This window comes from Trematomus bernacchii, unplaced genomic scaffold (genome assembly GCF_902827165.1).
Source record: "Trematomus bernacchii unplaced genomic scaffold, fTreBer1.1, whole genome shotgun sequence".
In the NCBI taxonomy this organism is placed as follows: Eukaryota; Metazoa; Chordata; class Actinopteri; order Perciformes; family Nototheniidae; genus Trematomus; species Trematomus bernacchii.
Window position 1 is genome coordinate 155217 of NW_022987722.1, and position 15657 is coordinate 170873.

The 15657-nt window shown below is 39.2% G+C and overlaps 1 protein-coding gene across 1 annotated transcript; it reads left to right on the plus strand.

Annotated features, from left to right (window-relative positions):
- Window positions 1-2453: 2453 nt before the first annotated feature.
- arg2 (arginase 2) lies at window positions 2454-13634 on the plus strand. Its single transcript, XM_034144338.1, has 8 exons — window positions 2454-2686; window positions 2782-2854; window positions 9195-9369; window positions 10106-10265; window positions 11014-11108; window positions 11216-11320; window positions 11605-11741; window positions 12735-13634. Exons 1-8 carry the CDS (start codon window positions 2573-2575, stop codon window positions 12923-12925), a joined length of 1050 nt encoding a protein of 349 aa, XP_034000229.1. The 5' UTR covers window positions 2454-2572; the 3' UTR covers window positions 12926-13634.
- The last annotated feature ends 2023 nt before the right edge of the window (window positions 13635-15657 follow it).

Consider the following 15657-nt stretch of genomic DNA (forward strand, 5'->3'; position numbering starts at 1 on the left):
TGTGACATAACGAGCTACATTTCAAAAGCTTTTTGTTGTTGTTGCTAAAGGTAAAATTCAAGCCATTTAAGAGTGAAAATGCCTACATAACATGTCCTTTATTACATTTAACCTGTTGTGGAAACATTTATTGATCAAATTGATATGAAACAAATGAGATAAACATCGCTGTGACACTGATGTCACATCGGGACTTTAACCCTAAACTTTCACAGTAAACCCAAAGTGACATATATGCACAATTAGAAATATTATTATGATCTGCTCAGTTAATTTAGCTGATTCAATTATATTGAGTTAATATATTCTTTATTCTTCAATTCAAAGAATGTTCAAACTAATTTAAACCAAAAAATCATCCTCATTAATTAAGTTAAAAATAAGACTTATTTTACCATTAAAGCCCAATGTGACATATAAGTCATATTTCAGATATTTTACACTAGGGGGGATTTCTTGTCAGAAATGTGTTCTAGGTGGTCTATTTAGTCTAAATTATGTTCCCCTTAATTTTCCCAAAAGTAGAAATGGGTCCGGGTTCTTATGGGTTAAGTACCATTTTGAGATACTTGTACTTTACTTCAGCCTTTCAATGTCATGCTACTTTGTACTTCTCCTCCACTACAACTCAGAGGTAAATGGTGTACTTTTACTCCACTACATGCATTTAATACCTTTAGTTACTTTACAGATGTGGATGAATGATGTGAAATATAATCAAGTCTTAAATCAGACTTTAGTTCCACCTGGAGTAAATTCACAAGCTACCCTGCAGTATACAAACTCATTCAAACTAGCTGCACCTTTACCATCTTTGAGAACACTTTAATGATCAATCATTATAAAACATATCATATATATTATTCTGAAATGGACCAATCTGCACAATGACTACTTTTACTTTTGGTACTTTAAGGATATTTTGATACTAAAGTACAGTACTTGAGTAAATGTACTTAGTTATACATTTAACTCAGAGATTCTCCACTTCTCAAACGCTGGGTGGCGCCAGATGCATTAATTTTTATTTTCGTAGGTGGAGACCGGAGACATCTTGGCCGTCCTTTGACTCACCGATGTGTACCATGATGTGTCCATTACTGTAACTGTCGGTCGTTTTGCGCCAATCAGCGATCGGGAAGATGATGACGTCGGGGGACAAACACTTGTTTGTCGCTTAGTAACCACCGGAAGTTCAGTCGGTTAACGACTACTTTGTGTTATGTTAAGTGTTAAATAAACGTTATCTTAATGTTTATTTCATTTTTTTATAATCACTAATAACACATATGTATTCCCTTTTTCTTCGGCCTTAAAAATGTATTAAAAATATATATAAATATGTTTCTTTTTGTAATGCACTTTAGGTATTGATCCCCATTGTTTACAGCAGTAGCAAGGCATTACATGATAAATAAACAAATATAAAACATAATAAACTGTTGATATATATACATCAAAAGTACAAATATGCAAAATATATAAATAATGTAAAATATACAGAATATACTATAACCAACCTACTACTGTTAAAACACGAAATACTATTTTTGTAATTACAATTTAAATTCAATGAGGTAGAGAGTACACTATGTACAGATTGTTCAGGGTTATGTTAAGGACACAACCGAGTGGAGTCTGGTTAGAACAACACTTAGGAAACTATAACACGTTGAGTAAATAATAAAGTCAAAATAAAATAAAAATCCTACTTACACATCAGTGCATGAATTATAATAATCATATGTATACAAATATTTTGCATAATATACTTTCCCTTTTGATAAGAAGCTAAATCCTGCTCACAGTAATTGTAATGTATTATTTATAGAGGTTGTTTCTACATGCTGGTTTATGTAACAGGATTTAAATACTTATTTCTCCTCGGAGGAAAAGGACCCAGACACCTGTCACCCTATAGGGGTAATTTAGTCTATGGAAAGTTGGGTCTTGTTCTTGACCTGAATACCTTTTTGTTTTGGCGTGCCTGGCACCAGTGAGGGTCAAAAGTTAAAAGGTAAACAAGCCTCTAAATCCCATCGGCTGCGTCGCTGGAAATTTCCACAGCGATGAGAATGCAGCATATGAGCTTCACAACAAACCTGTCACGAAAAAAAAAAAAAACTGACATACATCGGCACGCAGGCCACGCCCCCTTTCAGCGAACCCACTCATTTCCCAGCTTCCTATTGGCTGCTCCGAAGGTGTGCCACTCAAACTAACGTCACTAGCTGCATATGGAACAGCAGTGTACTTACGGTAATAATAGTTTATTGCATGTTATAAACGCTAATCATCGCTGAAATTCTCAAAATAATCACACAGTAAGTACCAAGTGCGAGAAAAAAGGAATGTGTGATGATAAGATGTTAATCTTAGGCCTCCTTTTCCCCAGCTCATGAATATTAAGTAGCTTTAGGCGCAATAAGACCGGCCTCCTGCAGCAGCGCGAACTCATTCAGCATCCAGCATCCAGCAGCCAAGAGTCTGAGCAACTTCTCACTCAGCTTTCATCAGACAACGATCCGATTGGTTAGAACTGGGACGATTCAGATTATTTAAAAACTAAAACATGGCTTTGAGAGGACCCTTATTCCGTCTTCTCAGACCTCAACTTGGCCAAACGTGCCAACAAAGCAGAGCTCAATCCGTCGCTGTGCTTGGAGCTCCTTTCTCAAAAGGACAGGTAAGAAAATCCTACTTTCATTTTCAGTTTTTCAATCTTCATTTTCAGATCAACTTTACTCACTTAAATCCTTCCTGTTTTTCAATTTAAATCAGAAAAGGAGAGGCGTGGAGCACGGCCCTAAAGCCATCAGAGATGCGGGGCTCATCGAGAGGCTTTCCGGGTTAGGTAGGTGCGGGAAACGGGGCACACAATTGTTATGTGACGGTGGATGAGTGTAACATGCAGGACAGCTTTCAGACAGATTTACCGCCTTGCCTCCCTCCTCCAGCTTCTTACATCACAGCGAGGGGATTAAAATCAGCGAGCATGCATCAGAGAATCTCTCCTAATACCCTAAAGATCTGCACAACATCCTTTCACGGATAGCGATCTAATTAGAATAAAGATGGGTGTCTGTGTGCATGTGGTGTCTGTGTACATGTGGTGTCTCTGCAGAGCATGCACAAATTAAGATAATAGCCTCATTAAGAAAAAGTAATGGCGACAGCTCGATTCAGCCACTGAAAGCGGTGCCATAGAAGGGCATTAAGCCATAAAGCAGCACCGGGTGAGACAGCAGAGAGGACAGAGAGAACACTGTGGTAACCCTGCACCAGGCAGCTAATGTATTCTGCTCTCTCTCTCTCTGTTACCCGGGCTGGAGCCACATGTCTGCCTTTAGTCATTCTTGCGCACATGCTCGGCTGCAGGAAGAGGCTGATGAGTTTCCACTGTGTCGTCACTGCAGACTCTCCCCCCCCCCCCCCCTTCTTAAAACTACTGTAATACACGCTTCCTGTACAAAGGGGAGTGCTGCGGCTGCACATGAGAGAGGACACATCACTCGGAAAGAATCCGCAGTGTATTTTGGAGCTCAGGTCAATGAGTTTTCTTTGTGCTGGAAATACAACGCCCACGCAACAAAAGGAGACTTAGCATAGCGAGCAGTGATGTGAGAGGGAGGGATTTACTGCAGCACAGGAGGAGTTAAAGAAAACTCAGTGTGATAATAAGTTTATCAGCAGATCAGGATACAGACTAGTCTCCTTTTGTGTACCGAGGACACAGAGTACTGTAGATAATATATGGTGTACAATAAATCTATAAGAAACTACTGGCATATGGTAATGGGATGCAACTCACACTTTTGTACATTTTCGAGATGAAGTGATTATAGTTTTGTCTACAGAATGTCAGAAAATAGTAAAACATGTATCTATGTCCTGTTTTTCCAAAAACCCAAAGATATTTCCAGGTGGAGCTAACTTTCATGACTTTATACACTGCCAGACATTTGAAGTAGCATGAAACAGAAATACTCAAGTAAGGTACATCGAAACTGTATTTAAAGAGGCCCAAGTCTATTTTGGGGGGGTTTCCCTGTCCTGTAGTGTGTTCTACAGGTTTTAGTGCATGTAAATGGTCTGCAGAGGCTAACATCCCTGTGTTCCCTCCCACCATTGGACTCCTTCGTTTACTTCCTGAACATAGTGACATCAATATGGAACACTCGTGCTCCTATTGGCTAGCGCTCCAACACATTGTACGTGATAGGCTAAAGGGCGGGACATCTCTAAGCGGTTGACCAATCACAACAGAGCCAATCAGAGCAGACAGGGACTTTAAGTCCAGTACTTGTATGTAAAAGTACATTGTTACTTTCAGAGGAAAAAGGCTGATTTTGCTGACTTTTTTGCATACAAAATTACTTGATTCATCAATTATCACAAAAGCTGAACAAATGAGCAATAAGTTGACAAATAATTGCTGCTCTTATTGTAATCACTACTACCAGTAATATGTATTGTTTTCTCATCATAAGAATGCCTGTTCTCAAAATGTGTGATTAAATGTAAAATATATATGTTTTTTAATCAGTTGCACAACACACATCACACCGTCACTTTGCCCTGATGAGTCTCACACCTGTTGACTCAACATGAGATTAAAACAAGCTTCCATTTGTATGATAAGGCTGCTATAAATAAGCTCACTATACACAGACTAAGTATAAGTATGAGTCAAACATTTCATTACAAAATTAAAGTTTGTTTTATCGCTCAGTCTTACACAAAATATTCTTCCTTATCTTTCAAGGCTTGCAAATAAAATCCCATCCCTGGCCAAAGAAAATCAACATAAAAGGTCATTTTCCACCCAAAAAACGACCTCTCTTATCTCCTTGGAGAGATAGAAGTATAACAAAAATAGTCTCTATCTCACCGAGCTCACACAGCAAACAACATATGTCCTCCCCTGCAATCTTTATACAAATATAACAGAATTAAAAAGAGAGAAATTGCCAGTGATCCCTTCATTCTGTGGCTCAGGGTTTAATTCGATGATATAACAATCAGCGGTTTGACCCCCAGCCTCTGCAGTCAACAAGTCAAAGTGTCCTCGTGCAGGCATGTCCAGGGTATTCAAGTGCATGTATGCCACTTTTAATAAAAGCCTCAGCTAACTGTAATGTAACAGATCTAATAAGCGTGTGACAGTCGAGCCTCAGAGTTGTCGGGGAGCGTGTCGGGGTGTAAACATCAGATGTTGAGCAACAGGTGCCGCCCTCCCCATCCTCACAGCGAATCTGTTTAACAGCTGGGATACTATTTTATTTTTAACTGACTTGCCTTTATCCTTCCACACAGTATTACCATCGCATATTAATGACTGCTTGCAGACCCCCTTTAATGTATTCCTGCACATCCCAGCATTGCTTTTGCATATTTCTTACAATTTAATAGTATTTTGACTGGATTTCTATTCCCATTCTATATTCAAATTTTCAATTATTTTGAATGGGATAACCCACTTGGCACTAATCCAATAATTCTGATTATCTTTTGAAATATTTACATTTGTTTTGGTGCTGAACTATATCAAATATTCTCCATAAAGATGAGAGAACTGCATGTGTATAAAATAAGATAAATGTAACCTACATTGACATGGATTAAAAAATTGTTAAAAATCAAATTATGAATAATCTATATTAAGGAAGCATTTAGGAACTCTTCAGACACTTGCAAAATGTATTTTTAAGCATAGAAAACCAAGAATTATAAACATTATTATATATTAGTGCTAATATCCTAATCTTATCCTTAGTTTTGCTTGTCTCTTTGATTATAAATAGAATTTCCAAACAGATTTTATGATATTAATTATTGCTAAATCTCAGTTAGGGGTTAATTTGTCCTGCTCCACAGTATCCGATATATTCTCAGTATTACGACACATACATATATGTTAACGTGTTATATTAAAAAAATGATTAATTTCAAGAAAAAAAATGTGTAAATTAGTTTGAACATTCTTTGAATTGAAGAATAAAGAATATATTAACTCAATATAATTGAATCAGCTAAATTAACTGTGCAGATCATAATAATATTTCTAATTGTGCATATATGTCACTCCGGGTTTACTGTGAAAGTTTAGGGTTAAAGTCCCGATGTGACATCAGTCTCATTTGTTTCATATCAATTTGATCAATAAATGTTTCCACAACAGGTTAAATGTAATAAAGGACATGTTATGTAGGCATTTTCATTCTTAAATGGCTTGAATTTGACCTTTAGCAACAACAAAAAAAGCTTTTGAAATGTAGCTCGTTATGTCACATGTGTTAGCCTGGCACATGGACATGTTGTCATGGGAACACAAAATCACATGTCCTGGACCATGACCCACCAGACTGTTCAGTGTCACTTAGGGACTTCATGAGATAAAATAAAGGCTTAAGCTGTATAAGGAACTTTCCAGAACATGTAAAGGTCATGTGACACCCGTGTCACGGTGGGTCCTTATGGGTTTAACCTGAACTTCAACTTGGCAGCAGTGAAACAGATCCAGCTGCCATCTCACTAACTGAGCCAAACACAGGAAACCCGACCCGAACTGAACTAAATACCATCTTTAAACTCTCAGGGTTAGTGTCAGTTTTTCCAAGATGTCTTAGAGGATAAAAACCATGCTTAAAATCCATCCTGTAATCTCAAAGTGCAGCTGTACCGTCACGTTCCCAGCTAACAAAAGCAGCTTTTTCTTCTCCATAACAGACGGTTTATTGTCCTGCAATAGATGCTGGAGATTGCATCAACACAAGGGCTATTCCTGTCCTGTCTACTAATGGAAATGAACCTCACTGGTTCCCCTCAGATCAGCAGAGAAACACTACCCTGCCACAAAGGCTCACATTGCCAGATGAACCCCCAAAGTGGTGTATCACATCACTTGTTTACTCCGCCGTGCGAGCCCCTAAAGCCAGTGGAAATTTCCGGGCTCCACGACTGAAACCAGAGCCGACGTGGGAAATGGGGCAAGTGGAAAGTGCTCTGTCACTAACGCTCCTCTGGCTCTCAATGAATCAGCCTCCTCAGACTCGTGTCACGCTATGGAAAAAAGGCCCCTTTTTTGAACAATTGCCATTATTGTGACAATTGGGAACATCTCCACGAGTGACCTAAAAACGCTGCCTAGCTCACTATTATTTTAGAGAAGTATAAAGTAGAGCCAGATTGAATTACATACCCTTAGTATAGTGTATAGATAGGCACAGATATGTATATTGTCATGCTTATACAATAGAAATGGGATGGATCGTGGGGAATTTCCATAGCCGGGGGGATTGTGAAGAGCCCAATACAAGAATTAGGATGCAAGAAACACAGAGTTAAAGATTGTTATCGTTTAAAATACCTTTTTCTATCCTATATTTATCCAGTCCTTATGATTAATGACTTGTTTAGGGTTTTCTGTTTTTCACTTAAAAAAGACATGTCCTACATTTGAAGTGCCATTTAAACGTTTTAAGCACGATTTGATAATTATCGGCATAACAAAAACACACATGCTTTGGATACAAGTTATATGAAATGTAATGTCATGTGAAATTGTGAATTTGTATATAGTCGTATGCCCATAAGCCACAGATTGAGGAGGCCTCTGAACTAAAACTGGCACCTGCAGCAGTTGTCAAAGCAAAAAGGTTTGTTCAAATCCGACAAAGGGGTAATTTCCAAACAACTATAAAGAATATTTAAAACCCACAAATTGCAGGTTCTGCAGGTTAAAGTATGAGGTCTCACTCAATCATAACGTTCCTCTGGCTTTCAATGAATCAGCCTCCTCAGACTGAGAGGCAGACACGTGTTCGAGTCACGCTTACGGGAAGGGAAAGTTAAACAATGGAAAGCAAACACCGAAATAAAACGATAAAAACGCCATGTTGGAGACGAGCTAGCGGCGCCACATTAGTCTTGCATCATTAGTCTTGCATCATTAGTCTTGCACTATCTTTATGTTTTATAGTTTGATGTCCTCTATAATATATTGCATTATTGGAGGGTATTGGACTTCAGATTTGATTGCCTTATCTACACTGTATCTAATGTGCGTATGACAATAAAGTCTTTGATCCTTGAACCTTGATTCACACTTTCACATTCACTCAGAGGCTTCCTTCTCTTCAGGATAACCGTGATCCTACTATAGCAGCTACAGATGATCAAGGCTTCTCAAGTGATACTGGAACATGCAGTCTTTAAAGCAGAGATGCTTCCTCTAAACCACATGTGTCAAACTCAAGGCCCGGGGGCCAAATCAGGCCCTTGGTGGATTTAATTTCGGTCCGCAGGATAATTTTTAATTACTATTAGATCTGGCCCGCCGGTATATTGCACGTACACCTTCACTCAATCCTGAGGGTTTCCTCAGCTCAGAGCCTGAGCCCAAACATTGATGAACTTGCACCCAAGATGAGATGCCAAGTATCTGGCTTGAACTAGCATCACAGAGCAGCACACTGAGTTTACATGGATGTTTCCTTCTGCACTTTCTTTCTTGAGACAACAGGGCATGTTTGGTTTTTTCTTTGAGGGAAATAGTTTTTTTGAAGCTGTCGTTGGCCTGTGGAAAAATGTAATCATAAGAAATGACTCTGGAAAAGCTGCAGATCGAGCCATAAGAAATGAATGCAACTGATTATTTAATGTTGTTTTTATAGGCAATCATTTAAGCTTTGTTAGTTCCAGGTTTAATATGTGCAATAAGTTCATTTCAATACGTTCGGCAATAAACATTGAACCAGTCCGGCCCTCGACTAGTATCCATTTTTTAAATTTTGGCCCACTGTGTATTTGAGTTTAACACCCCTGGTCTAAACAGACAATAGTGTCAGTCAGTGTCTTAACAATTACGGAACTTGTCAGATTGCAGGTTCCTTTATGTAACCATTAAATGTCCTGTTTTAAAACTCTGTCTTTATGTAATCTTAATTCTCATAATGAAAGCCCTGTTTTGACTGCAAACTTTCACATTTAAAAATACCCTTTTTATTTATGTATGTATGTAACACCACACCATCAGAGTGACTCAGCTAAATGAAATGTTACACCTCACCATCAGAGTGACTCAGCTAAATGAAATGTTACACCTCACCATCAGAGTGACTCATCAGAAAAAGCTCAGCAAAAGCATTTGGTCTTTACTTGACGGCAGCTTCTTATCGTTGTGTTTCTCTCAGATTACTCCGTGCACGACTTTGGGGACCTGAACTTCCACCACCTGGAGAAGGATGAGCCCTACATGGACGTGAAGTTCCCTCGCTCTGTGGGCGGAGCCAACAAGATGCTGTCGGGCGCCGTGAGCCGAGCCATTGGTGCAGGACACACACTCGTCATGCTGGGGGGAGACCACAGGTAGATGAGACGTAAACACACACACCTGTGGTAAAGGGATAATATGTAGCATCAAATAGAGGGGGGAGAAGTACTCACATCGGGTTCTTGAGTAAAAGTAGAAGTACTCACATCTGGTTCTTGAGTAAAAGTAGAAGTACTCACATCTTGTACTTGAGTAAAAGTTGAAGTACTCACATCTTGTACTTGAGTAAAAGTAGAAGTACCAGAGTGTAGGAATACTCAGTTTATATATACTTGAGTACATTTACTTAGTTACTTCCCACATCTGGCATTAAATAGTATAAAGTAGAGTGTAAATCCATTCGAACTATTTCGTTACAACATCCCAAATGTTTCAGGAAATGTTAATAAAGGTAATGCCATAAGCTGCCATATTTATGTCTTTTTATGTAGACAAAGGGGTTTAAAATGCATCAAACTGACATGATTTATATCCACCTGCCGTAGGGACTTCAGTCGCTTGCACCACCAGGTGAAGAGGTCATTGTTTCTTGTGTAATTCTAACATTTCTAGAATTGCACAAGTTGTAACAACACATGTTATGTAACAGAGTTGAAAGGCAGGATGTTCTTTGACCTCTTAAGGGAAGAGATTGTCGGTGACAGCCAACTTGAGCCAGAGAATGGACTTTTTATCTAGTTTGAAGCCTTTTTCCATATAGATCTCGTTTACATAATCTCTTATGCTCTTAATTTGACTGATATTTAAAAGACTGCTTCTCTTTTCCCACAGCCTTGCTATTGGCTCAGTGAGCGGCCATGCGCAGCAGTGTCCTGACCTGTGTCTGATCTGGGTGGACGCTCACGCAGACATCAACACGCCCATGAGCTCTCCTTCAGGAAGCCTCCACGGCCAGCCCGTCTCATTCATGCTCAAAGAGCTGACGGACAAGGTGAGCAGGAATTAGAGGCAAAGCTTGTTTATTTATATTGGGCACATGGATAAAAGATTATGTAATTCACCGTGTTCGGATTAAGTTTAAGCATGACTTCATCAGTTTCAATGTACAACGAATAAACTACTATTAGAATTCTTGTTTTACAAAAGGTGTATGAAGTAATTGAGGAACTCCTGTACATTTTACGCTGACAGAACTTCCTGTTTTGCAAAAAGGGACAGATTATGGGATCATAAGCTCCTGTGCACTGATATCTGAGACTTGCAGAAGCACTTCAATTATTAAATGAATAAGCTAAACTTATCTATCCAAAAGAAAAAGGTTAAAAAAAAACTTTTAATAATTCAAGCACATCATTTTATTCCCATGTTTTTTTATTTCCACTATATTAGTATAGTTGTAATTGTCAATATTTTATATATTTTATATTTTTTGTTAGAGTTTTAACTATATTAAGAAATCTGTAAATGTGTTTGCAAAGTGCAAAATATTATAATTTTTGTTATTATTATTAAATATGTATAAAATATAAAACATATAAGTCATTATTATTATTTTTATTATTATTCAAAGTCTCCCAGACACCCAGAATGAAAGATAGAAACATTTCTTTTTTAAACATTACTTTTAAAATGCTTACCATACCCATTACATAAATGGTCAGATATCACCCAATGGTGGATGTTTTCTTGTCCTTACGTCCCTGTCTCTTCCATATAACCTTATCTCCGGTTCCCCACAGATGCCAGATATCCCAGGGTTCTCCTGGACGAAGCCCTTCCTCTCCTCAAGCGACCTTGTGTACATCGGCCTGCGAGACGTTGACCCCGGAGAGTAGTGAGTACATACTATCACCTCCAAACGCTTATCATATGTCGTCAATACTAACCTGACCCTCCATGTGGAAATAGATGTTGATGTTGTTCTGATGTTGTTTATCGCAGCCACATCCTAAAAAACCTGGGCATCCAGTACTTCACCATGAGGGACATCGACCGACTGGGCATCCAGAGAGTCATGGAGGTCACTCTGGACCACCTCCTGTCCAGGCATGTGGCTTTGTTTACTTCATTTCTGTTTTGTTTATGTGCTAAATACCTTACTTACCTCTGGTATTACATAGTATACAGTAGAGTGTAAATCCACTGGACTTATGTTATGTATCTCGTTGTGTACTTCCAACATCACAAATGTTTCAGGATACTCCAGATAGTTATAAGACTTCTCCCAGCCTTGCTATTGTGACTTTGTTTACTCCATTTCTGCTTTGTTTATTTGCTAAATGTCTACCCAGGTGTGTTTTTTTAATCTTAAATCCTCTCACCTCCAACAGAAAACAGAGACCGATCCACTTGAGTTTCGACATCGACGCCTTCGACCCGTCTCTGGCTCCGGCCACAGGAACGCCGGTGAACGGAGGCTTGACCTACAGGGAGGGGATCTACATCACAGAGGAAATCCACAACACAGGTACAGAAATTATACACAGACGGCTGCAGACCCCCTCATTAGAGCCCAGGCTTTTTATGTGTTGCTTTAAGCGCATTTCTGGCATGTTTGGGATGCTTGAGAACTCATAAAACTGTGCAAACACATCAATTTTGGTCTTGGCCTCGGGCGTGGAAACAGTTTTGAAAGTTGAAGCCCCCATCTTTAACTTACAAGTAAATATATGAAATTTGAAAGGCAGATATAACACGAACAGACTTAAAAAGAAGCCTCTTGGAGGTATAGCCCAAACCCCACAGGGAGGACAGGATTTTGAATTTCCTGTGCAATTTTGGTGCACGTTCAGGCGCTTTACACTGCAGCGTGTCAAGCAGCAATGTTGGCATTGTGGAGAAACATACCGTGTGATAACAGCTCATACAGCCATAAAACAGGAAGTCGATGTAAATTAAACTTGCTCCAAACTTCACAGCGCCACCTATTGACAAGAGAGATCAGGTATTGTGTAACCTCATCAGATTTACATGAGTTTTAGTGGGTGGTGCACACGTGACAAAGTGGACACAGGAAGTGCTTTTCCAACACCCCACACACAATGCAGGATATAACCAAAGATGTTCTATAAAATAAATATAGCTTGTTACTATCGCCGCCAACGGTAAACACTTCCTGTCCCCAAAATGGTCGCATTCCGACTGACCAATGCTTTCTTGTGTCAGAACGTTTGGAAGATATGTGACATGAACATTTGGGGCACAAGAATTGGCCAAAATCTGCTTTCACTTTTACTTCTCCCTAACCGGCTGCTAGTCTCATTCGGTCGTTACAAAATTTGTGACAGAAACAAACACTGACGCTCTGATAAAACGTTTGAACTTGTGTTGTCAGAATAGTGCAGGACGATGCGAGGGGACGACAGGCGCAGTTTGCAGCTTCCATTTCCAGTTTGTCTGTCTTTAAAGAGCTGTTTTGATAACTTCTCACACCTAACTTGTCCCTGTGTCGTGTCCTCAGGCCTGCTGTCAGCCATGGACCTGGTGGAGGTGAACCCGACGCTCGGGGCGACTCGTGAGGCCGTGGAAGCGACCGCCTCTCTAGCGGTGGACATCATCGCGTCGTCTCTGGGTCAGACGAGAGAAGGCGCTCCGGTCTCCATCCTCGAGATCCCGTCTGTGAAGGACGACACGGAGCAGCTGCGTCTCTAGAAGAGAGACAAACAAAAAAGCTTTGGACTTTATATCAACACCGACCCTGTGATCATTCCACAATCCTGAAAACAAGACTGTAAAAAGACTGAATCTAAACGTAGAGATTTTGTTCCCGGTCTGATGTTTAGTTATGTTTTATGAAGACAAACTATAATACAGAGGGCTTCACAGATTGAGACGGAAGCCCTCGAGACACTGATTGATGGAAATACTATTAATTTAAAGCAGCAATACTAACTTATGTGAGTAATAAGTTAAGAGAGCACACAGCTTCCTCATATTTATTGTGTGTTTGGTTCAAAGAGAATGAACCTGCCTCAGAGGTATGATAAACCAAGTTTCCCTTAGTTTGACTCTCACAACTGTTTTGTGCCAGTTACTAAAACCTAGTAATGATGTGTTTGCACTTTTGGACCAGCTGTGGTTACTGTATTTTCTTTAGAGTTTACTTTTGTATTTCCACATTGAACCTACTAGTACACTTACTATTATTAGTGGGAACTGATATTTTATGACTACATGAGTGTTAATTGGCTTGAAAAGTCCAAAATGCAGCTTTGATTCAAACGCTGGCAGAACAACACCACCTGTTTGCATCACTGAGCTCCAGAGCTTCACTTGATGTTGCCACCATTCGACTTTGTCCTTGTAGCAAAGAGTTTATATTTTGGTCTTCCATAAATGTTATTACATTTTTCGTGCATGTGTCTCATTTCGTTGTATTTTACTAAACGCAAAGCTAACTAAAGCTGATGGGAATGTCATTAGCATGCAAGTATATAAAGTGTATTTATTTAAGTTGGACAAATAAAACTTTGAAGAGTTTTTGATAAAAACTAAATCACATTGTCATGACTGTTTTTACCAAATTACATGGAAATCCATACAATAGTTGTTGAGATATTTCACTAAAAACTAAAATGAACATCATGTTAGTGCTTATAGAAAATGAAAAGGATCACTTTTTGCATTTGTAAAGATGCTACTCTTATTTATTTTGGATACAGCCTTTGAACATGACATGTTTTTACTTTATAGGTAACCTTTTGCATTTTTAATGTCCACATTTAGAAACATTTTAAAAGCACTTCATCTTCAGTTAATCAATTTAGGTGTATTGCACATATTTAAAAAACATTCTGGAAATGACTTCTGAGTTTCATACGCTTTATCTTTGTTTTGCATTTTTTTTTGTACAAGATTCCTCATAGGACTTTTAGATTTAGCATTTCTTTATATAACTTAAAGGTCCCATGTCATGCTTTTCTGGTTCTTACCCGTCCCCTTGTGTGTTATGAAGGTTTTTCTGCATGTAAACGGTCTGCAGAGTCACAAACCCTCAAAGTACACCCTGTAGCGAGTAAAACTCTAACACAGAAAAGACCTGTCTATGCTGCCCCAGAACGCCTCGTTGGACATTTCTCTTTTTCCATTGTTTACTTCTTCTTCTGACGCATTTGGGTATAGTGACGTAACGTAACGTCCAAATGAACCAATCCGCGGAGCCGTTACGTTACGTCCGCGGAGCTGTTACGTTTGGACCAATCCGCGGACTTCCTCACACACTGTGCTGCGAGGAGCGGGACACTGTGAGCTGGCTCACTGGTGTGGGGTCGGCGAGACAGCGAGACACCGCGGAACTCAGCCTGGGCACACACACAAACTCCCAGCCAGGCTGCGGGTGTGTGTGTGTGTTCGGGCTGGGTTTCGCTGTCTCGCAGACGGCCACTGGGCTCACAGGGAGGGGGGGGGGGGGCAGGAGCTCCAACAAGCCGTTAAGGACAGAGAGTGAATACACATACTTTACAGAGATGCTGTATGAGAAACCAATGTGAGTTATGGAATTATGATCAGTAGGCCATGGCATGGGACCTTTAATAGGTCACTTTTTGCCATTTATAAGTCTAACAAATCTCTCCATTTCAGACCATTTAGTTTTTTAAATAATAATGTTTTTTTGGTTTATGATAATGAGTTCTGTCTACAATTCTTAGATCTCTCTTCTCTGTTAGGAGAACAATTGGTAGGATTTTACAAACTAAAATAAATTAGATTCAACTTTATTGTCATTGCCCAACGAACTACAGTTTGCATCCAACCAGAAAGTGCAAAGAGTAATACATCGCATTCGTTTTCAATACATTCACAGAACAAATATATGGTGCAGAGTTTAGACATATATAGATAAATACAGATGTAATAAATCAGGGGTGTCCAAACTACGACCCGGGGGCCAAATGCGGCCCGCGGACCATTTTGAATCGGTCCTCGGCAAATTTAAAAAGTACAATGGAATATGGCCCACAAATGAAACGTGTGCTTGTCTTATATTGTACTTCTTAAATATAAATATAACAATATATTACACAGTAGTATTCATGTGTTAATAAGACCACTTTTCAAATAAATTCAGTCAATTAAAGTTGGAAACATTTTCATATCTTAGTTGATAAGAAAAAAGCCCAATGACTTATTTACAAGCTTGAAATACACACTTCCTATTTCTCCTTATTATAATCAATCTGAGGCTTCTGCTTTAAGGGATGAGCTGCCAACACTCACAAGCATCATGTACCTACATTTGATTGATTTTGCTAACTTATGAGGCGATATACCTCTAGTGAGCGGCCCAGCCCTATATTTTTCTGTATGTGGCCCTCTGTGAAAAAGTGTTGGACACCCCTGTAATAAATAGTGAATAAAGAGATTGTGAATGAGTCACAAGGAGT

What these genes read in the sequence shown, in the direction of transcription:
- arg2 (XM_034144338.1), top strand. Translation starts at nt 2,573, where the DNA reads ATGGCTTTGAGAGGACCCTTATTCCGTCTTCTCAGACCTCAACTTGGC. An exon ending in GACGTTGACCCCGGAGAGTA is followed by an intron (nt 11,109 to 11,215) that starts GTGAGTACATAC and finishes TGTTTATCGCAG; the next exon opens with CCACATCCTAAAAAACCTGG. An exon ending in AGAGGAAATCCACAACACAG is followed by an intron (nt 11,742 to 12,734) that starts GTACAGAAATTA and finishes TCGTGTCCTCAG; the next exon opens with GCCTGCTGTCAGCCATGGAC.